Below are 25,471 nucleotides of genomic sequence, written 5' to 3' on the forward strand. Positions count from 1 at the left end.
GAACCCCCCCCCCCCCTTTTTTTTTCCCCTCCCTCCTTCCCTTTTATGCAAAACAAAAGCACGATTGTGGCTGCTGGGCGAAACGCGCACAGCCTCCCAGGTCCTGGCCTCTCTCCTGGCAGGAGGCTGAGCCGGGAGGCACCGGGGAGGGGATGGGGACGGGGGGCTCGGAGCCCCCCCTTTCTGCTGCAGACCCCCAAGGAAGGCAGGGAGCAGGACCCCGTGGCTCGGGGATGTTTCCTGTAGCTAGGGGATGTTTTTTGTGCCTCGGGGATGTTTCTCGAGGCTCACACCACTTCCAGGTGGGGTCAAAGGACCCCAACTCGCTGCTCTCTGCACCCCATCTCTGCTCCCCCCCTGCACGGCTGCTCTAATTAAAACTTCTCCCAATTAAGCCCCTTGAACCTGCCGCAAAGGGCTCCCACCTGCCTGGCTTCCTAATCACCCCACTCCCAACCAGCTCCAAGCCCCCAGGAGCTCAGCCCCCCAGGACAAGCACCCATTTCCCCATTTTCACCCCAAAGCACCCTTCTCCTTCTTCCCCCACCCCAACAGGGAAAGGAGAAGCTCTCGGGGTGCCGCAGACACCAGCAGGCGTTTCTCCAGCTGTGCCCCCCCCCCCCCACCCCCACTGATTGTAGGGTTCACCAACGGGACCCTTTCCAGCACCCAGCCCTCCTGGAGCTGGGGCGCAGCACCCTGGCCACGGGGGGGACATCGAGGGGACCCCCAGCCCCGTCCTGAGCCGTGCTGTGACTTATCCACCCGCTGTGCCCAAGGCACGGGGACCTCACGGTGCCGAGGGAGCAAGGAGCAAAGTCCCCCAGGGACGTGCCCGGAGGAAGGGAGCGGGCAGAGCGCGGCGCTGGGGGCCGCGGGTACTTACAGGCTGCGAGCCACGGCGGTCATCTTCCCGGCGGGGCTGCCTTTCCCTTGGGTGGCCATCTCTTCCTCTCGGCAGCCTCTGAAAGGAAGGGGACAGGCTGTGAGGATGCCCCGAAGGTGCCTTCACCCCCTAAAAGCCACCCACGTCCTCCTGCACGCTGTCACCCCCTACCCCAAGAACGGAAACCTGGTGGCAACCTGGGAAGGAGGAGGACACCGCGGGGGACCTGGTCTCATCCAGAGCAGCTGTCCCTGCTGTCCCTCCACCCGTGTCCTCCCCGTGCTGCCACCTTCACCACGCACCCCACCGTGGGGGAACTCCTCCCCGGCTCCCCTACCCAGCTCAGCGGTGCCCATGCCCGCCGGGCTGGAGCAGGATGCGGCCGCTGAGCGATGCCGTGCCAGCACCGCAGTGCCGGAGGCTGGGGCTGAGCCTCCCGCGGAGGCCGGGCAGAGTCCGGGGCAGAGGCGGGGTGATCCTGAGCTCTGCTCCTGGCAAAGGCAGTGGGCACACGGGGAGCAGGAAACGTTGCTCCGGGGCTCCTCGTGCTGCTGGTTCCTTCCCAGCAAGAGCCCAGGGTGGGCACCCTGAGCATCCATGTGGACCCCCCCCCAGCACCACCAGCACCCAGCTGAGCCCCTCGCTGGCCGAAGAAAGGTCTAAAATGAGGAAAAAGAGCATTTCTGCACCTTTCCTCCCCTGTCCCACCAGGGCAACGGGGCTTATCTCCAAGCCATGAGCCTGGGGGGGGGGCTTGGAAAGCTTGGGGTTCCCTGGAATTCCCTGTGCCCACCCGCCTGGATCCCATCTGCCAGCCCCAAAACACCACGAGTGGTAGCTCATCCTGCCCCAAACCTGCTGCAGGATTTCAGGGCTCTATCGCTCAGTTTATAAATATTTAAACCCAGGAGGAGCCGTGCGCTCCAGGAAAACACAAAGTGACACACAAAAAATATCCCCCCTTGCATCTGGGGCTCTCCAAGCACATCTTCTGCAACCAGAAACCAAAACCAGGGCAAAATCCAAAATCCCGTGTGGGATTTTTTCCATCCTGCAGCAAGGAGGATGCCCGTCCTGCCCATCCTGCTGCCTCCCCCCACGAATTTCTGGGCTCTCGGGGCATTTTCGGGCCCGGCTCCTCACGCAGCGTTCACAGCTTCACCCAGCATTAAGCACTGCTGACGCCTCATGCAAAAGCTGTGAAGAGCTTCTATTTGGGGAAAGTTCCCCTTGTAACGGCGCATCCTGTGGCTTCTGCTTCCCTTTCCTCCCGGTGCTCTTGCAAAAAATAGGCTGGCGACATTGCCAGCGACGCTGGTCTCTTCCTCGGAACAGGGAAATGATCTCCCCCCAGCAAGAAGCCCCCGGGAATTAATTCTCCAGACACATCCGGGGGGGTTGCTGCAATTTGGGGGCTGGAGGACAGCATAAAGGGGAAAAAATGTGACGCCCCCAGTCCCGTCCCTGGCTCTGGCTGCAGCAGCACGTGGTGGTTACGCTGTGCCGGACATCCCAGCTGTGCCTGGGCATGGAGCATGACTTGGGGGCTTCTTATCGTGGGGAGGGGGCTGCTTAACCCCACGTTAAAAACCATCACAAAATCAAAGAAGAAGGAGCCTGTTTCTAAGCAACTGTCTCCAGTAGGGATGGAGACCATCGGAAGAGGAAAAGGCAACGGGAAGGAAGCATCGGGGAAAACTTCTGGGGTCCCAGAGACCCCCGGCAGGACTGCAGGAGGTGATGGCACCTAACCCTAACCCTAATCCTACCCCTAACCCTAATCCTACCCCTAACCCTATTCCTAACCCTAATCCTAATCTTAACCCTAACCCCAACCTTAACCCAAACCCCTACCTTAACCCTAAACCTGACCCTAACCCTAACCTTGACCCTAACCCTAACCCACCCCCATGGCGCAAACCACCCCCGCTCACCGCAGCCCCCCCAACCCTTTGCATCCTCCCCAAGAACGGGGAAAAACCCTCGGCCTGGCCAAACCCCAGTCCTATTATGGCATCCAGCCCTGGCAAAAGCTTAGCAAAGGCAGGACAGGCGGACAGACGCACGGACAGACGCACGGACGGCGGTTACCTGCGGGCGGGCGGGCGCTGGTGGCTGTGCCCCGGCTCTCCCGGCTGCTAGCTGGCCTGGCGCAGGTAGGGACCATTTTTATACGCTCGCCCATGTGATCCGAACAAATGCCCTAGGGATGAGTTTTTGCACTGACACAACGCGAGGGGCCGGGACTAAAAACCTGTTGAGCCACAATCCCGCTCCACCGACAGGAATTTTCCACTCGGGGCCGCCGCTCCGGGCGCGCCGGCGCACGGCACAGGGCGCACGGCACACGCCGGGACCTGTGCTCACCCCGCTCCCTGGGAGCAAACCAGAAAGAAAAGTGCAAAATTTCCCATTTCCCCCACAATTTCCATGGACAAAAAGTGCATTTTTTCCCATTTTCCCAACATTTTCCATAAGCTTTCAGGCTCGTTCCTATATTTCCACATCGGAGTTGGAGCACGCAGGTGGAGAGGTGTGTGGAGGGATGTTAAGACCAATTGATTAGACCTAAATTCTGCAAACCAAGTGTTACTTCTCCAAAGAAAACCCATCCAGGGGGAGAAAGCAGGGAAATCCCCCTAAAATCTCCCTGCAGCCTAAGGAATGGCACTCGTGTGCAAGTACAAGGGGACATTTGGGAGCCTTGGGGGCCCCGCTGGGATGCTCTCAGAGCACGTCAGTGGTGCTGGTGGCACGGTGCTGGCCAGAAGGGAGGTGGATACCGGGATGGGATGAGGCCGAGTGACCAGGATGGGAATGGAAAGGAGAGGACGAGCTTCGGAGAAGTGCCCGTGAGTCAATGGGAACCCAGGGACAAGGGAAACGGCCACGGGCCACGGAAAGGAGAGGCGGCGGAGGGGGTGACTCAGGGCACCCGGGCGGTGAGTCAATGGGAAAGCAGGGAGCTGCTGGGCAGCAGGAGGGCTTCGAAAAGGGACAGGAGGCACCTGGGGGTCTTACGAGCCATCCAGAGGCACTCAGGTTGATCCCCCCGTGGGATCGGAGCTCCTTGCACGGTGACTGCTGTGTGCAGGTGCCGATTTAGGGGGAGCACGCTGCTGCTCCTGGTGTGCACGGCGTTGGTTTTTTTTTTTTTTTGCCGTGCAGGTGTTGCCTCACCTCCTGCTCGAGATGCTGCTGTGCCCCAGGCGCCTCTGCTGCTGTCACCCGGGGCTGGCTCACGCCAGCGCTATGTTCTCACGGGAGGCTCTCTCTGCCTCGTGTTAGCAGCGGGGGTTTTGTGCCCGATCCTGTGGCCAAAGCTCCGTGACGTTGCCGGGTCACTGAGCCCAGAGCAATGCTGCTGCCCCTGGTGTCGTGCAGGCTGTGGGATTAACCCGTGCCCCAGCTGGGAGGGTTGTCCCTGGGGGGTGTAAAGCTTCACAGGCTGCCCCTGCTCAGCCCCAGGGGCTGCGGGGTTGGCGGAGCTTTGGGGTCAGCCCTGCCAAGGGGCTGGGCAGCGGGGCTGGGGCTCTGCCAGGCTCTGGCCGCTCCGGGAGCGGGGACACGGCGGCGCGAGGAGGGGTAGGTGGGGACAAAAAGGGGGGGTTCGCAGGGTGCTGGGAGTGCTGGGCTGCTTTCTCTCTTGCCTAGCAGCTTGTGGGGGTGTAGCTGTAGGGGCTCTGTGCCCCCTGTTAGCATGGGGGGGGAGCAGAAAATTACAGTCACCACGAGGTACCCTGCAAAATAAGGGTGCTGGGTGCCTGGGTGGGCTAACAGCAGCACCCATCTGGTCCAGGGTGCCCACGGTGAGCTCTCCCAGCACTGCTGGGCTGGGGGCTGCCTGCTCTGAAAGCTCTGGGAGAGAGCCCCTGGGGACTGGGGAGCTGGGAATGGCCTGGGGGGTTCCCATCGCGTGCACATGCATCCCCAAACTGGGTCTGGGGGGAGCTGGGGACATCCTGGAGCTGTGAAGGGGGCTCGGGGCTCCCCAGGAAAGCTCTGTTAGCTGATTAAATCTGTCCAAGCCCCCCGGGGCAGAGCAGTTAAACCGATCTGGGGAAGGGTTAAGCCAGTTCAGTGTCACTCGATCGTCTCTTGATGCACAGGTTAATCTGCCCTAAGTGCGTCCAGGCCGGGGATTTGGGCCCGTTTAAGCAGTTTGTGTCCCCTGTATGTCTGCACAACCTAACATGTAAGGTCTGGGCTGCGCTCCCCTTCGTTTTGGGCTGCGGAGGTTGGTGAAAGAGGAGAAAAAAAAAAAAAAAAAAGCAAAGGGGAGAGCCACGTGTGGCTGAACCTGAAACGGGGATATTTATAGATGCCCTGCCCGGCTGGCCTCAATCCCACGCAGGTCCCTGGGCATGGGGTTGCAGTTGGGTCCCCCCCCCCGGCCCTGGCTCACTCGTGGGGCTGGGATCAACCCGCCCTGAGTCAGAGCAGAGCCTGCACCTCCCTCAGCCCAGCTCCTCATTAAGCTGCTGCCCCAGGGCTTTCCCACGAGCATCACCCAGCCGGGAGCTCAGGGCAGGGTTTGTTTTGTCCTTGGCATCCCTGAAGGGCTGTAATCACCATTAGGGCGTCCCGTGAGGCGTGGGGCATCCACGCGCCTTCCTGCGAGGGTGCAGTGCCCAGGGGAAGGAGGACAAAAAGGGGAGAACACCCGGCCGCTGGTGACATCTCCGTGGCCCTGGTTCCCACGCAAAGTCCCCGGGGAGCGTGGGTGGCAGCTCCAGAGGAGGCCACACCTGAGGGTTTCTCAACGCTTTTGCTGCTGCCAGTGTTTAAAAAGTGATGCTCGGTGGCATCCCCCAGCTCCGGGAGCCGGGAAGGGTCCTTAACCCGGGGAGCTGAGCCTGGAATTCAAGGACTGGTCCTTAAAATGGAGCCTGAAATTCCAGGGATGAGCAGCCCCCAGGTGGGTCGCAGCACCCCAAGGATGTGGGTGCGAGGCGGTTGCGGGGGGCTGGGGCCCTGCTGGGTGCTCGTCGGCACCCCTGGGACCCGCAGAGCTGCTGGAGCTGCTGCACGGCTCCGCGCCTGCCTTGTGACTGCCGAGTGCGGGCGCTCAATGTAGGTCAAATGCAAAACTCGGCTCCCAAAATAGCCGAGCTGCTCCGGGGAGGGCTGCGGCTCGGGTGCAGTCACAAGGTGCCTGCCGTGGCCGGCAGGGCTGTGCCAGGTGGGTGTGCGGTGCTGCAAACGCGCCCGGCGTGCGCGCACGGGGCTGCACGGCTCCAAGGTCACCCCCCTGCGAGCTGGGTGCGCCGCGGCCGCCCCGCCACCCTCCCCAAAATGCCCCAGGTTTTGGAAGGTTTTTTGTTTGTTTCTTTGTTTTTTTTTGGTGGGGTGGGTGCCCAGGTGCTGGGGACGGGGTGCGGAGGTGGGTGGCCCTGTCCCCAAACCCACGGCGAGGATGCTGCTGGCTGGTGTTCCGGGGAGAACATCGATTTTGGGGGTTTGTGTGGGGAAAATATCAATTGTTGGGGTTGCTGCAGGGATGGGGACGTGGTTCTGCTCCCTGCTGCAGCCCCGCCAGGGGCCATGGGTTGGCCACGTGCGGGGAAAACGAGTGGGCAGCCCCTACAAGGGGAGATAAGAGGCACGGCGTGATTAGGGCACGGCAGGAGGTGCAGCAGAATGGGGAGAGGATGTGGTTTTGTTTCCTTTTATTTCACGTGCCACGGAGGAAAATATCTGGAAAACGGGCTTCCTGCAGCACCAGGGCTGAGGGAATTCCCCTGACCACCAAGCCCTCTGCGTCCTACTGCACCGGTGGACATCAAACATCAGGTTTTGGCCAGCATCTGACTGCAGAAATGTGTTTTTTTGTGGGCGGCGCGGCGCGGCGGGGCCCGGGGGGGGCCCGGCCCCGGTGGGTGTGCAACGAGCCCCTTATTGCACAGGAAAGCCTTTGCCTATGTGGTGCAAAAATCTTTGCGTGAGCATCAGGGCGAAGCTCTCGGGGCCTTTCTCCAGGGAGAAACGTGGTTAATTAATGAAAAATAAACGTGGTTAATTAATGAAAGAGGCTGTGAAATCGCGCAGCTCTGCGTGGGGCTGGGTGAAGCAGGCAGGCCGGGGGGGGCGGCGGCCCCGCCCCACGGGTTAATGTTAAACCAGCACCTCCAGGAAGCCCACAGCCCGCCCGGGGAACTCCAGAGCTCGCAAACAACTCCTGGTTTTAGCAGAATTCATCCTGGCCGTGGGCACTTGGGGGGGAAATCCTGGTTTGGGGACGATTTTTGTGTTAAAAAACCAAAGTTAGGTGAGCCCTGCTGGGCTGGGGGCTCAGCACTGTCCATGCTGGGGGCAGAAAATTGGGAACATTTTCCTCCCAGGAGAAAAACAAACAAACAAAAGCAGCCCAAAGCCACTGGTTGGACCTGGTGCCTGCCTTAAATGCTGTGGGGTTTTTTTTTGGCTCTTTTTTTTTTTTTTTCTTTTCAACATCATTTCCTGCTGGAAGTCGTTTTGCATGAGGCCGTTCTGCAAAACGAAAGCAGCCGGCGCTGCTGCAAAGCCTTTTTTTGAACCACCAAAGAGGAAAAACTGCTGCTGCTGCTGGAGGGGTGAGGCTGTGGCCGCTCAGAGGACCTGGAGAGGGTTCTACTGTGGTCCTTTTAATAAGGGCTTTGCAAGAAATAAAAAAGTGAAAAGCCTCTTAAAGAGGAAGGAATGTCTTGTGTGTGCCAACCCCGGGCAGAGAGGCTTGCTGCAGCAGCTGGAAGGGCTGAGAAAATCGGTGCTGGTGGACGCAAGCCCATCCCCGGTGTGGGTCTGGGGGTGCCGTGCTCCCACCTGGCATTGGAACGAGCAGGGACAGCCTCTCCTGTGCTAGGAAATCCAGCGGCTCAGGGGCTGTCTGCCCAGGCAGGAGCAGCAGGTGGGAGATGGGGGCTCTGCAGCTCCAATTCTCCAATTTTCCCCGTGTGTTTTATTCCCCCCCCAGGTGCCGTGGGGCTGGGCACGGGCTGCCTGCTCTCCACGCCTCGGCCACGGAGAAATGGGATCTCTGCTCTGCAAACAGCTTTTTAGAGAGAAAGCCGCGCTCGTTTGATGTGGGATGCTACCAGAGGCTGCTGCTCCCGTGGGGTTTTCTTCCCCGGGGAGCTCTCTGCTCCTCGTCTGTCAGCAAACCCTCTCGTGCCGATCCTCTCGGGAGGGCTCCAGCTGCAAGTGGCTGACATTGCCTCTGTGAAAGGCTTCTCCCTGCCCTCAGGATGAAAAAAAAAAAATGCACGATGCCCTTGTTCGGCCTGTGCAGGGCTCATCCCATTGCTGCCCTTTTCTATTATTTGGGTTTCCCAAAGCAACCCCTGCAAAGTGACCGACTTCAGCGGGTGATCGCAGAGCTCTGCTGCTCCCCGTGTCCCTGAGCGCCGGGTGCGAGCCTCCTGCCAGCTTCGTGCTTAAATAAAAAGGCAAAAATCTGATGGCTTACCAGGGGGAGTTTCCTTCAACCCTGTGCATCCCCTGCCTGTGTCTGCAGCTCTCCAGGCGAGTCGCCCTGTGCCCGCCCAGGTCAAAGCTGCACAGGGAAAAAAAATTCTGCTTCCTTCCTGACAACTTGCAGCTGAGCTGGCAGCTTTCCGAGGGGAGCCCTGCTTTCCCAAGAAATTAATTTTCTGGCAGAATTTTTTAATATAATGATTAACAGGCCCCAGGGTGAACCCCTGCTCCTCAGCACCGCTGGGGACATGCGCCTTTGGGTGCTGCCCACCCCATTTGCTCTGGGTAGGAAACGAGGGCAGCTGCGTGGCGCAAAGATGGGAGCTGGCCGGGTTGGGATCAGGGCTCCGGTGACTCCCCCGGGGGCTTTGGGAGCATGTGTGAGGATGTAAACCCCACTTCTGGCAGCCTGACTCATGCAAAGCCACGCTGCTGGGAGAGGAGCGGCTCACGTGAGCCTGTTTGCAGGCTGTGGGCTGTAATTACGGGGTTTGCCCATCTTGTAGCGTGGGAACGGGGAGCTGCTCGCCCCTAAACCTCCAGACCATTCCCAATATGTTAATGCTTCTAATTAGTTAAGCCCGATGCTTTTTTCCTCTCCCTAATGACCGTGGTGCTGGCGCTTACCCGTCTTTGCTCTGCGTGCTGGTGCTTCATTATATAATGACACGGCGCGGTGTAATACCTATTCCCAGCTGACAGGGGATTTTTTTTTGGTGTATGCCTCATCCAGAAGCGATTAGGCAACGGAGAAAATCGGCTGCTGCAAGAGCTTGGGTCGCATCCCCCCCAGTCAGCCGGGGAGCCGCCAGGGTGCGGGGTCTGGGCCAGGCGAGGACCCAAACCCGTGGGGGACCCCAAGGTGGTTTTGGGATTGGTGGGGTGAAACCCCACCGCCTGCTTCTGTGCTCCTCAGGGGACTGGGATCCCCATTTCTGGGCTGTTTCACCCCGTTTCCAGTCCCTTCTTCCCCTCCTTCCATCTCCGTGGCAACCCCAGCCCTGGCTCCGGGGAGCTGCATCCAGCACCCAAGGGTGGGCGCCTGCCCCTGGCACCCGTGGGGGTGTGGGTGTATAAACCTCATCTCCCTGACCCCAGAGCTTGGTTTGACCATGGCCAAGCCTTTTTTTGGCCTTTCCTCTTTTTTATTGTGTGGCAGCACCCGAGGGAGAGCAGCAGGGCTGGTGCTGAGGGGGCTTGGTGCGGTGCCATAAACGCTGTGGGAGTGGCTTATGCGCATGGGGTCCCCCCGAGCTGGGGTCTTGCTGGGGGCTCCGTGCTCCCTGGCACAAGGCAGCAGCAGGAAACCGCACCGGACGTAATTGGGATTAACGACGTGGAACTGGTAGAACTGGGAAAAATAACCTGTAAACTGGGCATGCTTCACCTGCAGTGGGAGGGATGAACCGGAGCGCGGCGGTGGGGAACCTGCGGCGGTGCTGGGAGCCCGTGGCACTGATCCTCTCCACCCCTCGGTCCCCGCAGGGCAGGATGGAGCTGCTGGTTGCTGTGCTGCTGGCCGCCAGCCTGCTGGGCACCGCTGCCCGGGGGGCACAGGCACCGTGGCCGGATGAACCCTCGCACACGTGCTTCTTCCAGACCCTCAGCAGCCCCGACAGCGAGTTTTGCAGGTGAGCGGTTGTGCCCAAAGTTGTGCCCGAAGTGCCCCAGCCGTATGCAGCCGGTCACACGTCATCCCCCGGGACAGTTAATTCCAGTATCCCCTTCGCCAGGGCTATAAATACTGGCTGAGCTCTTCCTTTTGCTGGGAAACTGGGCCAGAGCAGTGCCCGGCGTTTGATGCAAGCTGAGATCTCGGTGCCCCCGGTCACCCCTCTGCACCCTGCGCTGCCTGCAGGGCCTTACACAACTGGGATGACAAACGGCTTCTGCAGGGAGCTTCGGAGGAACGAGGCTGCTTTTGGGGAGGAGAAGAGCTAGAACAGGACGCCCTGCAGACCTCAAACCCTGCCTGCAGGGTGTAAAGGCTTGCAGAGGCTGGGGAAGGGAAGAGGAGGTTCATGCTCCTGGGGTCAGTGCTGCTGCTCCAGCTGGGCTGGTGTGAGCTGAAAACGCACTGCATGTGCCCCATTTTTAGGTGTTTTGTTCTCAAATCTCCCTCGGAGGTGCCTGTGGGTTGCAGGAGGGGGTGGCTGGGGGAGTAGCACCACGCACACCCCGTTTTTCAGGGCTTTCCAGGTCCTTCTGCATTACAAACACCCCTCCTGCTGCTTCCCGGGTGCCCAAAATGCTCCTGAAATATCATGCAGCTTAGGTAAACTTCCAGCTGAATGCAGGTGGAATCAAAGCACCGTGCTTTGAACCATCAGCCTCTTGGGCCAGCCCCCTGCAGGTGCTTGGCAGCCTTTTGGGGGTGCAGGATTTAATGTCCCCTCCTGCCAGGGCCTTGCCAAGGCGCGATGACTCCGTGCTGCACGGGAAGGGGAAAGCACTCTGAGTAACTCTGAGCTCGAAGTGGGACCTGTTATTGTGATATCTGTGCCCAAAACCCCCTGGAGGCTCAACCCCACCCACGCTGTAAGTGGGAGAAGGGGTTTGGGGTCTAAATGGCTTGTGCCAGCTGATGGGGAGCCCAAGCTTTAGGGGGTCTTTGTTCTCCTGGTCAGTTTTTAGGCCTTAGGTTACACCAAATGCACCATGAATTTAAATACTGCCCCCCCCCCCCCCCCAGCTGTGCTGAGCACCCACAGGTGTTTCAAGTTGTTTTATTACCGCTTGGAGGGGTTGGGAGAAGAGGCAGACCCCTGGTCAGTGAGGGAGGTTTTGTGGTGCACCCTTGGCAGCAGCAGCAGGTTGGATCCAGCACCTCCTGCCCCTCACTGCACCCCCAGCATGGCTGGGGAGCAGCACTAATCCTGCACCCTGCTCCCCTCCCCACTGCTCCCCTCTCCTTTTCTCTCCCTAGGGGTGATTTAGAAGTCACCTACCCGCAGCTGGGCAACGTGGGCTGCTCGTACATCCCCCAGTGCCACCAGTACCGCTGGCGCATCAGCAGGGAGTGGGGCAGCCCCCGGGTGCGCTACCCACGGGCTGACAAGGTGAGTGCTGTGCTGGGGGTCCTGGGGGTCCTGGGGCTGCTCTCCAACCCCCCAGCTGCTACTGGGGCTGACATTTTGCTCCCCCCCCCCCCCAAAAAAAAAAAACATTAGAGGAGGCTTTAAGCTTTTTTCCTATGCTTTCCCATTGCTTCAGGGTTTGGGGTTGAGGTGTGGGTGAAATTTAACTCCATTTTATTATTTTTGCATAGTTTTTGCTACCGCATATTGCTTTGTGAGCTTTTTATACGCAACCTGGCGTGCTGTGGCTCGCTGTTTCCACTCCCAGCTGCTCTCCGCACGTCCGTGTGAGTGCCTGGAGGAGCTCATACGGGTTAATTAATTATTGATTAAGATGATTAATTACTAATCCGGCCGGTGCAGGATTTTACCCCGTGTCCGGGCAGGGTTAATGCATTGGTGCTGAGCGCTTCTGGTGCGCTGCTGTGCGCGCGCGGGGCCACGAGATGGCACCATTGAACTTCCCGAGCCCAGCACGGCCGGGACTGGGAGCACTGGGGAGGGGCGGGTGCCGGGTACCCTTGGGTGCTGCACCCCGAGTCACTCCCCGGGAGGGGGCACAGGACCCTCCGGATGAATGCACTCCGTGCGTCGCGGTGCCACCTGTGTCCCTTGGGGACCAGGGGCTCGTGAGGGTGCGTGGTGGCATCGTGTGATGGTTTGGGGCTGGGGGCATCGTCGTGCAGGGACTTGTGCCTAAATCCATCCCCGCCGGGGGTCCCCCCCGGCACCCCGACCCCTGCTGCAGCTCCGGCACCCGCGGTGAGATACAAGGAACTCGGCTCTCACGCGGCTTGGATTTCCTCGAAGTGTTAAGAATCCGTTTTTCTGGCTGCTTCAGCGCGGGCTGGAAAGCCTCTTCCCCCTGTCGATCACATGGCTCGGAGCAGAACTTTCCCTTAAAGATGTCTGATTATTCAAAATATGGAGAGAAAAAAAAAAAAAAGAAACCTGGCAGAGGATGCCGCACAGAAACCATCCGTCACTCGGGCGCCGCTTCCCAGCAGTTTGGAGCTTCGCAGGGATGGAGGCACTCCTCCTTTTATTTTTACTTATTTATTTATTTTCCCTGGAGAGCAATGGGGGCTGGCCGTGGGGCTTGGGCTCCTCGTGTGTGCTTATTTTGGGCTGGCCCCAGGTGGTGGGTGGGTGCCCGCTGCAGGGGCTGGCGGCTTGGCTCAGCTGCGGCTTTGGCGCGGGTTCCTTCTGAGACAGCTCGGTGCATCGCGCGTTCAGGTGGCATCTGAGGACACGGGCCCTGCTGCTTCCTTTGGTTTTACGTTCATTTTCCCCTCCCCTGGCCCTAACCCAGCCCCGGCTCCGCACGCCTGGGCTGTGCCTGGTGTCTGCGGCGTGCACGCCGGGGGGTGAGCAGTGTTTTCTGTGAACTATGCTTTGGGTTTTCTCTAGGAATGTGCATATATTGAATACACACATCTCTGCCTTTCTCCTGAATCTGCGAGGATGGTTTTTAAAGCTTGAGGTGCTTTGGGGGTAATTCCCACTGCCCTCCAAATCGCCCCGAAGTGAGCAGGACCGAGACGTGCCTCCCACTAGGGCATGCACGTGGGGTTGTGATACGGATCCCGAGGTCAGGAAACTCGTCCCATTCCTGGGTGCGAACGGGAAACCTTTGTTCAAGTGACCGAGGATCCCCTGGGGGGGTTGGTGAGGACTGGGCAAGCACCAAGGGCTGCCCGAGCTCCTTCTGTCAAAGCCGGTGGCAGAAAACTCGGGTTCAGGGTATGAAAACTGGTGTAGGAAGTGTCTGCTTTCTTTAGAACACTTTGTCTCTTCGAGGGGAAAAAAACAACCACAGAAAAAAAGCTGAATGTGAAGTGTTTTTCCTCTCTGGAAATATTTGTGTTTCCCAAACGGGGGGGATGGACAGGACGTTTCCCATCCTTGTCCGGGGTCTGGTGGGACCACGTCTCGCTGCGCCTGTGCTCGGAGTCTCCGCGTGCAGCCGGGGAACCCAGCTGTGCCTTGGGGCTGCCTGGTAGAGGGTGGAAACCTTGGAAAGGGGGTGGCACGGGGCATCTGTCCTGCCACCCTGTGCCTGTGCTGGGGCACAGCGACCTATGGGTCCTTCCCCATGCTGCAGGGGTCTGGTACGTGCGAGATGCTGCCCAGCGGTGCCAGGAATGCCCCTGGGGAGCTCCCTGAGCATCAGTCGTGTTGTTCATCCCGTGCAGCCTTTGTGTGCCACTGCAGGGAGGCGATGGGGAGCAAATGCTGACTGTGGCGACAGAAGCATCTGTTGGCTGGGGGTGGCATCTTCCCAAAACCCCGGTGGAGGAGCTGCTGTCAGCCCCTTTTCCCCGGGAGCGCGGGAACATCTGGAGAGACGGGAAATGCGCCCTCCTTGTCCTGCCTCAATATTGCTTCGCTCGACCAAAAATAAATTGGAAAAGAAAATTGGACATTGCATCAATTTGGGGGCAAGTTTATAAATTCTGCAGCTAAGCAATCCCAATAGAAAATGATAGATCGCCGGCGAGCATGCAGCCCCTGCCGTGATGTATAGTCGCATTAGCCGAAATGCCGTATTACATGATTCTGTTTTATTACCACTGTTGGTGGCAGACAGAAAAACAGATTATGCTTGAGATCAAATCGATAGGAACTTTATTTACTGGCCTTTTAAAAACATATTTCTGCACTTTATAAAAACATACGGTAGATGCTATTGATAGAAGTTGTCTGCTTGTTAAAAAGCAATTTACCCGCAGCAGTGTTCTCCAGCCGCGGTGCGCGGCGCTACCTTTTACCTGCTCATCCAGATCCGTGCTCGTCACGGCGTTTGACAACTTCCTTAGGTTTCTTTTGGGGCTAAGTGTGGGGAATTGCAGGGCTTCCCCTCGGGGTGAGGGGAGCGAGGGCTCGGCTTGCTCTGGAGGTGGGTGAGCAGCGATGGATGTGAAGCTTGCACCAAGCTGGGCAAAACTTTGGAGGTTTGAAGCGCTCGGTTTGGTTAACTCTCTGCCTTACCCAGCAGTCTGAGGTCAAACAAATCCTTGTTGTGGATTCAGGTTGGGTTGTGAAGCTGGTTCAGCAAGCATCTCTTGGACGGCTTGGATATAAAGCGCTTTTCTCACTGTTCCTACTCAGACCAGAACTTTTCAGGCTGGAGTTCTTTTTGCAAGAGCCCTCTCCTGTCCATGCCTATCTGGTCACATCTGCACACCAACTTTCTGCTGGTGAAGCTGCAGCCGAATGATCACCACCTCTTCCATTTCTCCCTAATAACCGTACCATTTAATAGCATCTTAATTCTTTAAAACTATTTTCACGGCAGAATGAGTCGAAAAAGAAGCAGGAGGAGCCGTGCGAGCCATGGGGTGATGTGGTGTGCAACTACAGCTCGTGCTCTTTGCACAGACCTACAAGCAGCACCCACGTCCTGCACCCTGGTGGCACTGGGGGGGGGGTGGTGGTGTTTAGGGTGAGGGGCAGGAAGCACAGAGCCTCCCCCAGGAGCCTGGAGCCCAAAGTCCTCTTTCTGCTTATGAGACTCTCCCTCTTTTGTGAACATCTGGTGGCCTGTTGGGGGGCCAGTCCTGATTTATAAAGGTTTCTGTGCTCTAGGGTCCGGGGCCCATTATTTGGAGAATTACTGGTACGAGTAAATTCATTAGCCTTTAACAAAAGGAGGAGAACGTCTGCTTAATCTCCTAATTGGGATGTGCTCTAGTTGTGTCAAGCAGTGATTTGCAGCTGGCTGCGAGAGGGGGCTTTTGAGCGGTGCTCAGGTTAAATTCAAGTCTCATTAAAGGAGATGGTTTTAAGCAGAATATTCTTGACAGTTTGTGCATCCTCGCTGGCTCGCGGAACCAGCTGGGGTTAAGGAGCCACCAGCATTTTATTTTATTATTTTTTTTCTCTCAATCCTGTCCGGGCTACTTAAACAATGGGCTAACATTCCTTCCCCATGCTGTCAGCCAGATATTCTGGGGATTAGCCCAAGCCCCTGGTGGTGAATCCCTCCCTGCTGCAGCTGCTTTGGGTTCCCAGGCCCTGGGACGGCGCCTGGCCCTACCAGCACCCGACTTCAGAGCTCCGCAGCGGTGGGGCGAAGCCCGCCAGCTACCCGGGTGCCCTTTGAGGGCTGGAGCGCGGGGAGCAAAAGCAGAGATGTTTTTCCACGCCGTGTGAGCCCCGTCCCCTGCCCACCCAACGAGCGGAGCCTGGCACGCTGCGGAGGCTTGTGCCTCGGTGGGATTTGGTGTAGAAGAGCTGGGTGAGAGCGCAGCCCCCGCTGCGCACCTCTGGGCCAGCCGCCGCTCTGTTCCCGTGCGGTTTAAGGCGCAGGAGCCTCTCCAGCAGAGCATCCCCCCCGTGGGATGTGTGGGGTGTTATGTGTGGGGCACTGCCCCACCAGGGGGGACCGCTGGGACAGCTGGTGCCACGCAGGATAAGAGCATCGCTGCGTGAGCCATCCTGGCAGAGCTGTCGCTTCGCATCTGGTTCGTTACCTCCACGTCTGCCGGACGTTTAACCACCCCGGACAAACAACGCTGCCCTTCAGGCAGAGGGGATGGCTCGAGAGATGGCGAGAACCTACAGGTCATCAAGTCTGCTCTCCTCATTGCTTATGTATCGGCATCCGAGCGTGTCTAGGACAGACACTTGTGCCTGTTTCAGCTGCAAAATGTTGGAAGCAGCTGATGATTTTACTTTGATCCCCGTAAACACTATACAGTAATCAAAGTTTAAGCCGCTTTGGATGAAATAATTGCTTAACAATCATATAAGACAAAGTGATTCAACAAATGACAATTAGGACTTGTGATATACGGAACAGATGCATTCAGTGTACCATATTATAATGTGCTAATACAAGATTGACAGCACAATAATAGGAGAGAACAGCCACTCAGCCTATAATTCGAAACCAAATGTGAGGCTGTCCACAGCGCTCAAATCCTAGCAGGCTGTAAAATTAGAGGTAAGAAGGCACAAGGTTCACAAAGACTCATTAGCAGGTTGGCTGCGAATTTCCGAGGTGGGGGGGGGGTAAGGGTGGAAATCTTCCTGCTGGAGCTCACTTTGTGGGCTGCGAGGCGGAGAGGGAAAAAGAGGGGGGGGGGGGGACACAACCCGATGGTGCTGAGGGGCTGGGGAGCGGCTCCGGGCCGTGTCCCCAAGGGGGGGAGCAGAGGGTCCCTGGTGGCAGGGGACCAGCTGATGTTACGGCACGGTGCCGGCACGTTAACGAGACAATGGTGTTGGGGCCGGGATGAAATGAAGGCTGATATGAGCACGCAGGCCTGCCTGGCGTTCCCCATGGGAGTTGGGCGCATCCCAAGCCCTAAATGATCCTCATGGGTGACGGGGGCACCCTTTGGCCCTGTCCGTGGCAATTAAGGCAGCCGCGCTCCCTCTCGGGGTAAATCAAGAGAAGGGGACGTGTGTGGCAAGGAAGGGGGGGGGGGTCTGTCAATCTGCATGGGGAAGAAATGCCACCCTGCCCAAAGCCCCTGGCTCCTCATGGAGCCAGAGAGATCAGAGGAGCTCGGATCTTCAGCGCCAGTGACAAAACAGACTCCAGCTCATCTCGTGCTTTTACACACACCGTGCACTTATTCCACTAACATATAATTTTATCATATTTTATTATTAAATAAACATGCCAGAAAAATATACTTTTTTTTTTTTTTTGGTGCGTGTGGGGGAGGATGAAAAGGTTTGGTAATTAAAACTTCTATCCGTCAACGCTTAACTCCGGGAGATAATTGTGTTGCTCCTGCAGATGTATACTTCGGGTTGAATCACCCGGGTTTGTGTTAGGATCGGAGCCCGTGCACGGAGCCGGGACGTGCCAGGGGCTGTGTGGGATCGTCCCAAGCAGCGTCTGATCGTGCACTGGCCAAGGAGTCAGGAATTTGCCTTTTTGTCTCCGCAATGCACGGGCAAGTCCCTGCCGTTGCTGGGCACCGCGGGTTTTTAACCCGGTAATCCGAAAGCTGCGGTGATGCACCCGGCGGGTGGGTTTGTCATAAAGTGGAGAGGTTTGGGGCATTGCAAAGCCAGGCTGCGTCGTGGAAGCAGATAAATCTAGTTAAAATAACATCCTTATTTTTTTTTTTCTCCCCCCACCACCCGGTGTTTGGGATTTTCCCAGCGTGTGCCGTCCTGCAGCGCGTGGGCAGCGGGGTGACAGGAGCAAAAGGGGCAGCAAAGCTCTTCCCTCTCCTCCTTTCGTCTTCCCACCCATTTAATTTTTTTTGAGGGGCCCCCCGGGAAGCTCTGCCCCCACAAAACATGGGGCCGGGTGCCAAAGCCCATCTGGGGCTTCTACAAGCCCGCGCCACCAGCGCGGTCGATGGCAGATCAATGAGCCCCAAGGAGCCGTGTCACTTCTATTGAGCCTCCTGCTCCCCCATGGGACCCGGCGTGACTTTTTCAGAAGAAATTAGTGGTGCTTTGGGTGGGCAGGAGGGTTTATAGCATGAGGCAGGCTCCTGCGGACACTCGTGTTTTGAAAAAGGAGTTTGAGGGGGGTCTCAAATAATAATTGGGGGCTGATCTCTGCTCTGGCCGTGCTGGGGTAGCTCTGGGTGCAGCTGTGCGCATCGGTCCACGTGCTGCGCCTGCTCTCGGTGCGATTTACGGCACCAGAGGTTCTTGGTGCCTTTAGGAGGGCTAAGAACCAGCCACCAGCCTGTCCCATTCCGCAGGAAAACCCGCTCCTTGCTGCTCTCCTGCTCTGGCTGCGCCTCCCCAGCATCATCTCGGGCACGGGACGGCATCCCGGGGAGCTTTCCGTGGAGCTCTGAGCGTGAGCATCCTCCCCTTCCCCGGAGCATCCTCCCCTGCAGCATCTTCCCCGGTGCCTCCCCACCAGCACAGGAGCCTTCCGCACACGGATGAGTAATTCTTCCCAATTTGGGGGCTCTTCCTGCGCTCCCCCGCCCCGCAGCAGCCCCGAGCCCGCCTGCCTCTTTCCAGCTGCCAATCTGCGGCAGAAAAGTCCCCCCACGGAGGGAGGGGACGGGGGATCTGGGTTATACAAGCCGGGGCTGGGGAGCCTATTTTGGATCGCTCCTTCCTGCCTCCAAAATTGCAGCTTCGAATGTGACAAGTTACAAAACACTTGAGTCATTTCTCTCTCTCTCCTCTCTCTCTCTCGCGCGCGCTGCCGTTCCCCCACAAGGAGAAGCTGTTCGGTTTGGAGGAGGGGGGGGGGGGACAGAAGCGGCCCCCAAAAAAGGGGGGGGGGGGGGAGGGGGCTCCCCGCTCCCCCCTCGGTGTGCAGCCCACACGCAGGGTAACTCTGAAGCGCTGTTTATGTAAGCTGCTCATGTTCTGCTGAGCTGCAGCGAGAGCTGTTGTCGATTCAGAGGAAAGCCCACGTCTGCCCACGTAGGATCTCCCGAGCAGGGTTGTGTAACAGCAGCCAGCGCCGCGCCGGGGGCTCGCCGGTGATGCCCGGGGGGCTCGGGACCCCTCGTCCTGGAGGCGATGGAGGGGGGGAAAGCTCTGCAATATGATGGAAAGTTGGGATGGTTTCGCGTGGAGAGGGGCCGCAGCTCGGACCTGCTGCTGGTCCCGTGTCCTGTTCTGTGCTGCGCCGTGCTCAGGGACCAGAGGGTGCCCAAGCGCGCCCCGCTCGCATAAACGACACGTTTTGGGTAATTTTGGGTGGCTTCGAGCATCCCTGCTTCACGTGGTCCTCGAAGCAGAGGGCACTTTTTTTTCAGAAGAGGCTCGTGCTGGGCTCGAGGCAGCGAGATCTGTGCAGGTCAGGAAGGGAAGGCGTTGGCACCATCCTGAGCTCTGACCTGGGGCGCACAAATCCTGCTGCTGGTGGCCGGGAAGGGGCCGCTGGGCTCCTGTGTCCCAGCTGTGGTCTTCGTTCTCTTCTTCCCTTATTTCATGCTCTTCTTGCCCCGCTTTGTGCTCTTCTTGCCCCAAACCGAGCACACTCACACCTCCAAGCCAAAGCCACCCCAGGGCGCAGCGTTTTCTCCGGCGCACGTCCCCACGGGCACCCTGCTGCTGTCCCCCGGTGCCACCAAAGCCGGGGCTGCACCGGCGGCGCCGATACCCGAATTCTTGCAGCCCCCGCTGCAAAAAGGCCCCGAATGCTCCTGCACCAGGGGGAGGGAGGACGCCGCATTATCATTTCAATGCTTCTTTACATAAATACTGAAGAATAAGAAAAGCCGGTGGCTGGTGTTGCTCCCAGCCTCTGAGGAACGCTATCGCAGTTATCGGATTTTAGTCCTTGGCGGCGTTACATTTTTATACATATTTATTCATGCAGAACAGAGACGCCGAGCGAGTCGCCCTGCCACGGGGCTGATGGATGCGCTGCTATACATAAGAATGCACCTTCATTTACATCCTCCCCACTTCCCCACAATTGAACTGTGTGCAACCGGGTTATTTTTATGCCTTATGTGTATTTTTTTTTTTTTTTTTAAAGGTGGGGGAAGAAGAAGAGGAAAAAACCCTCTAAATTCAGATTTTTTTTAAAAAAAAAAAAAAACTATTAAAATTTCCCTCCTGAATTTTTATAAGCCATAGAAATGAGGCACATCAGCGAGCTCCACTGGAGGGGAGAGAGGATGAGGGGGAGGAATGCGTTTTGGGGCAAAGAGTGAGTTTATAACTATTTTTCTCTTAACCTGAGCAGTTAGCTGTACTGCAAGCCATTCATCTTCTGATTTAATAACTCATTCTCCCGGCGCGGAGATGGGGTATTATATTCCTGGATATTGCTTTTCTTGGTATCAAGTATCAAAGATGAATCCGCGTTTTCTAATAAAATACATTCTCATTGTAATTGAAATAATAATTTTCCGCTCCTTTCCTTTTCCCCTTATTTTGGGTTCTAGAGCTCTCCTTCCCCCTATTCCTGCCCTGACATTTATTTATTTCCCTTCCCAAGCGAAGGGTTTGCTGCTGGCAATACAAACTCGTGGGTTTTCTGCCGTCCGGGGGGGCTCTTGTGGGAAGCGGAGCCGTTTCCCTGGGCTGCCTCTTTAAACAAATTGCATATCGGGTGTTCTACAGACCGTGCTTTGCCGGGGTTAATATTATGAAGCAAAATTTCTCCCTTTCATGTTCTCCCGCAACCTGCCTGTCTCTTAACCAACCATTTGATCTCAGCAGCTCCGCGCGAGGGTTCAGAGCCCGACGGGGAATTAATGGGAAGGAGAAATCGGCAGCGGATCAAAGTGGGCGCGCTGCAGGCGGCGATGCTCGCGCCTCGTGCTGGTGCAGGAGGGGACGTGGGGACACTCGGGGACAGCCCCGGTGCCGACCCCAGCGTCAGGCCTGGCTCCCAGCTGTCTCCAGAGGCTTCCCCAGGCTTACGGGGGTGCTGTCGGGAGCCGTGCTCCCTGCAGCCCACGTAGGTGCGCTGGGAATCCCCTCGTTGAACAAATATTTGGCGAGCAGGAGGAGGAGGGAAGCGGCTGCCGAGCGCTGGGGAGGGAGGGCAGAGCGCAATGAACCCGGCGCCGAGGTTGGTGCAGGTGGCAGGTTTGCAAAAAGCAGGTTTTCCTTTGTGAAAAGTTGCATTTCTCACCATCCCCTGCATGGACCCGGCTGATTTTTTGGGGCCCCTATGTGGGGTGGGCACCCAGGGCCGTGCCAGCACCGCAGATCATGGTTTGGGTGGTGCTCAGGGGTTGGGTGGTGCTCAGGGGTGTGCTGGGCTCTGTCTTGATGCTCCCAGGAACCCTCCCTCTGCACAGGGCTGAGTCGCACAGAACTGATGGATTCTCCCAGCTGGAGGGAAAAAAAAAATGGGGAATTTGGGTGTAAATCTGGCTGCGGGAAGAAGCAGGGCTCAGGGAGCACGTTGGTTTGGCCACGTCGGTGGTTGCTCTGTGCTGCCACTCGTGCAATCCGGGCGAGGAGCCAGCCCGGGGCTTTTGTCACCTTTTTGTCCTCCCTTGCTGCAACGTGGCCACTTGCTGCTTGCAGGGCAGTGGCAGGGACCTGCGGGGCCGAGGACCAGAAGCTGCTGGAGCGCCTCGGGAGGCATCGTGCGCAGCCCATCCGCCCCCCAAAAAACCTCCACGTGGCTTTAATTTTCCCAGCAAAGATCCAGTTTTGGGGCAGAACAGTGCTGGGTGAGCTGCTGGTGCTAAGCCTTCGTGGGATGCACCCAGCTTGCGTGCCCCAGGAGGGATCCGTGCAATTAAAACCCCACCGCACGCGCGAAAAGTGGCAGCCTCCAAACGGCGAGCGGAATCGGGATGAAAGGCAAACGCCAGCTCTGGCAGAACCCTAGGAAAGGATCCATCAACAATCCGCATCGTCCTGGGATTTCAAGCCACGCCAATGAAATTTGGCCGCCTCATTTCATTCACTGTCAATCAGCCGCGCTGCTGCTGATGCTTCCTCCTCGTTTTTAGATCCCTCGTTTCTTTTGGCGATGCCCAGAGCTCGCTTGTATCCCAGCCAGGCAGCCCTCATCACCGCGCGATTAAATCATCGTAAAAAAAAAGAGAGACGGCGCTTCTCAGACATAATAGTAAAAAAAAAAAAAGGAAAGGGGGTGGTGGTGGGGGACGGCACTGGGTCTGCTTCTGCTCTGAGCTGTGCCAGCTCCAGCCGTGCGCGTTCCCGAGCCATTCCCAGCTTCGCCTGCTGGGTGCCGCCGTTGGGGTTTGGGTCCCTTGCACCCGCTGCCTCCGAGCATCCCGGTGGTAAAATGAAGTGTTTTAATTACGGAGCTGGCTGCGGAGAGATGGGGGGAGGCAGCATGATTGCACGGTCAGGGGTTATCGATGTGCGCCCTGCTTCCTGCCCCGGATTTGTCCCTTCCTGGATTAAAAATGTCCCAGCCCCGGTGCCCAGCTCTGCCCCGAGGAGCCCTGGTGGCCAAATTGGGCTCAGATCCCAGGTTTTCTGGCATGGAAGCGACTCAGGGTGTGAATGCAAACCCTCCCGTCCCCAAGCGGGGCTGGGGACGGGGTTTGTTTGCCTGGGAAAATGGCATTAAAAAGAAGTCGCTGAGCGCTGGCGCGGCGGCCAAGTGGGGCAGCAAAGGGCTGGGCGAGCGAATGCTTTTTAATTTCAGAAATGTCACTGAGTCACGAATGAGTCATAATTATAATGGGAGACATTTCCAACCCGGTGCATGACTCGGAGATGTCTTCCAGGGATATTAGAGCTGTTTGTAAAAGCCAGGCCTTGCCCCGGCGATGTGTGTCCCCCCCCTCCCCCGAGGTGACAGCCCCTTCGCGCGCCCGTGTCCGGCGGGAGCAGGGGGACGCATTAACGTCCCCATCAGGTGGCAGGTGTCTATTAACGTGACTCCCGTCCCTGCTGTGCATGGCCTGCCCTTGTCTCGGGGCTACAGTAGGGCCGTTTGGGGCAGTGTTTCCATCACTGAGCATCGTTGGGGCTGGCAGGATCCGTCCCTTCAACCTTTGTCCGCTGCCGGAGCCCCGAGCATCACCGGGCTCCTCCAAGAGCATTTCTACAGCTTGGGTTAACAGACAGCCCATCGCTGTGCCTCCAGCCCCAATTAATTAAGCAGGATTGGCATGAGCTAAATTAAAGAGTGGCTTTTGAGCCAGCCCGACCAGTTTGGGGCTTCCATCTATGGGTTCGTGCCAGCCGGGTCCCCAGCACAGCGCTGCAGGCACCGGGGAGCCAGGCTCCCTCCTTGCGAGAAATCCACCCTCACCAAACAGCATTAAATATTCCTGAGCCACGAACGTCTTGGACTGATTTTATTTTCCATAAATAAACTTGTTGGGAGATATTTGGAGATGGGCCTAAGCTGCGGATCTTGGACCGGCTCCCAAAAACTCGCTGCTGTTTGGGCTCGAGGGGCTGCTTCGGGATTGTTTCTCGCTCGATTTTGGATCAAAGGGTTCGAGCCCAGAGATCTGCCCTCCGCTAAACCCCTCCGGTGCTCCCCCAAGCCCCCAGCCCTCCGGTATAAACACAGGGGCAGGCACAGCCTCCCCACTGGGGCACAGGCAATAGGGTCGTATAGGGGCCGACATAGGGGCGCTTTCAGAAGCAGCCACAATAATCGGGTATTTTGGAAGCTGATGGTCTTCCAAAGGCACCGAGCACCTCTTGCCTGGGCTGGCACCGTGGGTTGCTGGTGTTTCAGGCAGCTGCTGCGTGTTTGCAAATGCAGAGCAAGCAAAAGTGGAGCGGATCCTTACAGCTGTGGCACGTGCACGGTGCCCCGCGCCCAATTGTTCCGAGCTGGAGACGCCTCTGGTCTGCCCCAAAGCGTTTTGGGCAAAGGAAGGGAAAAATAAAATAAATTAAAAGAAACGGTTCATTTCTTTCTAAATGGGGGAGTCGGAGAGGTGATAAGATATGCTTGCAAACCCACTGCCTGCTCGGCTCCGTGGCGAGGTGAGGCTTTCCTTCCCCTCTCCTACCGGAGGGACCGAGGGCGCCGCGCTCGTCCACCGAGCTCCTGATGGGTTGTGACAAGTACAGGATTGCTCTTTTGGTGAGCGCACACGCTCCCGAAAACCCTCGCGGTCCCTCGCCCCTCGCTTCCCCTTCTTCTCTGTCAATTTTCAGCCTCGCGCCGAGCGGAGCCATGGGAGAGGAGTCTAATCTGACCCGTAAACTCTGTCACATCCTCATTAATTTGGCCATGTCTCCCGCTGTAGCCTAAGGGGACCGTCACATTTGTAACACGGCTCCCGGGCGGCCGTCAGGGCGACGGCTTCATTTTGACAGCTGAGGGAAAGGTGCAGCGTCAGGCCGGGCGGAACAAAGGGCTGCACCGATCCTACACTGATCCTGCACCGATCCTGCACCAATCCGGCACCGATCTGGCACCTCCACAGCCCCCTGCCCAGGTGGCTTCAGGCTTGGTGACCTTGGGGACACCGGGGATCTGAGCGCCCTGGGGAGAGCATCGTGTTTTGGCTCTGCCGGTGGGCAGTGCTGGATAATTCTGCTCTTTTTTATTATTTTTTTATTTTTTATTCTTTTTTGCTGAATTTGCGTGTTTTGTAGCTCAAGCTCCCAGGGTGGATCTCGCTCCATCCCGGGAGCTCTGCTGTCCTATTCTAATGCAAATGCGCGTGAGCTGATAATCTAATGTTGAGTGGATTATTTCACCCCCAGATGAGCTGCTGGAAGGCAAAATTTTGCTTTCAGTATATTGAACTAAAAGGGGAAAAAAAAAAAATTAAAAAGCACCACAAAGAAACCCACCTTGGAACGAGGCTTTATCACCAGAAATCTGTGCAGGAAGCGCTCTTCTCTCCTTCCCTCACGTGCCCTAAAAGAAATGAAGAAATTAGACCTAATGACACCCTCCACCAGCTTCAATTCACGTGCACGATAGCTGCACCGGCGAATACTTGTATTGCAATTAAAGTGAGGGGGCAATAAAGCATGGGGAATTAATAAAAAGAGGGTCCTGGCTGTGGAGGGAGCGGTCCCCATCCCATCCAGCACCCGTGGCCCCCCAAAATTGGTGGCTTTAATGTTTTGGGTGCTCATCGAGCCCATCCTGGTGCACAGCATCCTTCCTTTTTCGCTCTCACCTGCGGCACCCAAACCTCCCCTTCCCATCTATCCAGCCAAAAGCAATAAAAACCCCAAACTGCTTCATCCTATCCCCATTTTTCCTACAGATTTCCCCGCTGGCTTGCATCAGCGCTGCCAGCTTCCCGGCCGTGTCACCCCTGCCCTGTGTCGACGCCCGCATCCTCTGCAGGCTGGGCATCGCCCTGCGTGCTGCCAGGAAAGGGAGCAGCACCGGCACGATGCCAGAATTTGGGGTTGGTTTTGGGGTTTGGGCTGGGCCCCGTTGGCCATCAGCGGTTGCTCAAAGGCAGCAGGGCATGGACGGATCCACGCAGGAAATGTGCGTTGTTACTGGAAGCAGGATTTGGCCCCGGGGAGCAAGGGGATGGCCACGAGGTGCCCGCACCCATCCCCGCGCCCTACGTGGGCGCTTGGGGATGAATCCTCACCCCCGTGCCACACGTTTTTAAAGAAAAAAAAAAAAAAAACGAATGCAACCCCACCAAAACAAACCCTTCCTCTGCACGTGCGGCTTCTTTCCCCCCGGGAGAGCCTGGAAGAGAGAAGGAGGCGC

The 25,471-nt window shown here is 57.6% G+C and overlaps 2 protein-coding genes across 5 annotated transcripts in view; one reads left to right on the forward strand and one right to left on the reverse strand.

The window, feature by feature from the left end:
• The window catches only part of RHOBTB2 (Rho related BTB domain containing 2), an 11,383-nt gene extending 8,364 nt beyond the window's left edge, over positions 1-3,019 (reverse strand). The window contains exons 1-2 of the mRNA XM_035345178.1: positions 2,978-3,019; positions 887-964 (exon numbers count right to left, since the gene is read on the reverse strand). Of these exons, the coding sequence (XP_035201069.1) occupies positions 887-945 (59 nt within the window). The 5' untranslated portion in view covers positions 946-964; positions 2,978-3,019. The remainder of the gene's footprint in view (positions 1-886; positions 965-2,977) is intronic.
• PEBP4 (phosphatidylethanolamine binding protein 4) overlaps positions 2,782-25,471 on the forward strand; it is a 63,289-nt gene continuing 40,599 nt past the window's right edge. For 2 of the 4 annotated variants that reach the window (XM_035345182.1, XM_035345183.1), the window contains exons 1-3: positions 2,782-3,042; positions 9,824-9,969; positions 11,265-11,397. In XM_035345182.1, the coding sequence (XP_035201073.1) occupies positions 2,797-3,042; positions 9,824-9,969; positions 11,265-11,397 (525 nt within the window). In that variant the 5' untranslated portion in view covers positions 2,782-2,796. Of the gene's footprint in view, positions 3,043-4,320; positions 4,472-9,814; positions 9,970-11,264; positions 11,398-25,471 lie in introns of those variants that run through there. The other 2 variants (XM_035345184.1, XM_035345185.1) reach the window with 2 other exon arrangements.

Source organism: Oxyura jamaicensis, chromosome 22, assembly GCF_011077185.1.
Source record: "Oxyura jamaicensis isolate SHBP4307 breed ruddy duck chromosome 22, BPBGC_Ojam_1.0, whole genome shotgun sequence".
Classification (NCBI taxonomy): domain Eukaryota; kingdom Metazoa; phylum Chordata; class Aves; order Anseriformes; family Anatidae; genus Oxyura; species Oxyura jamaicensis.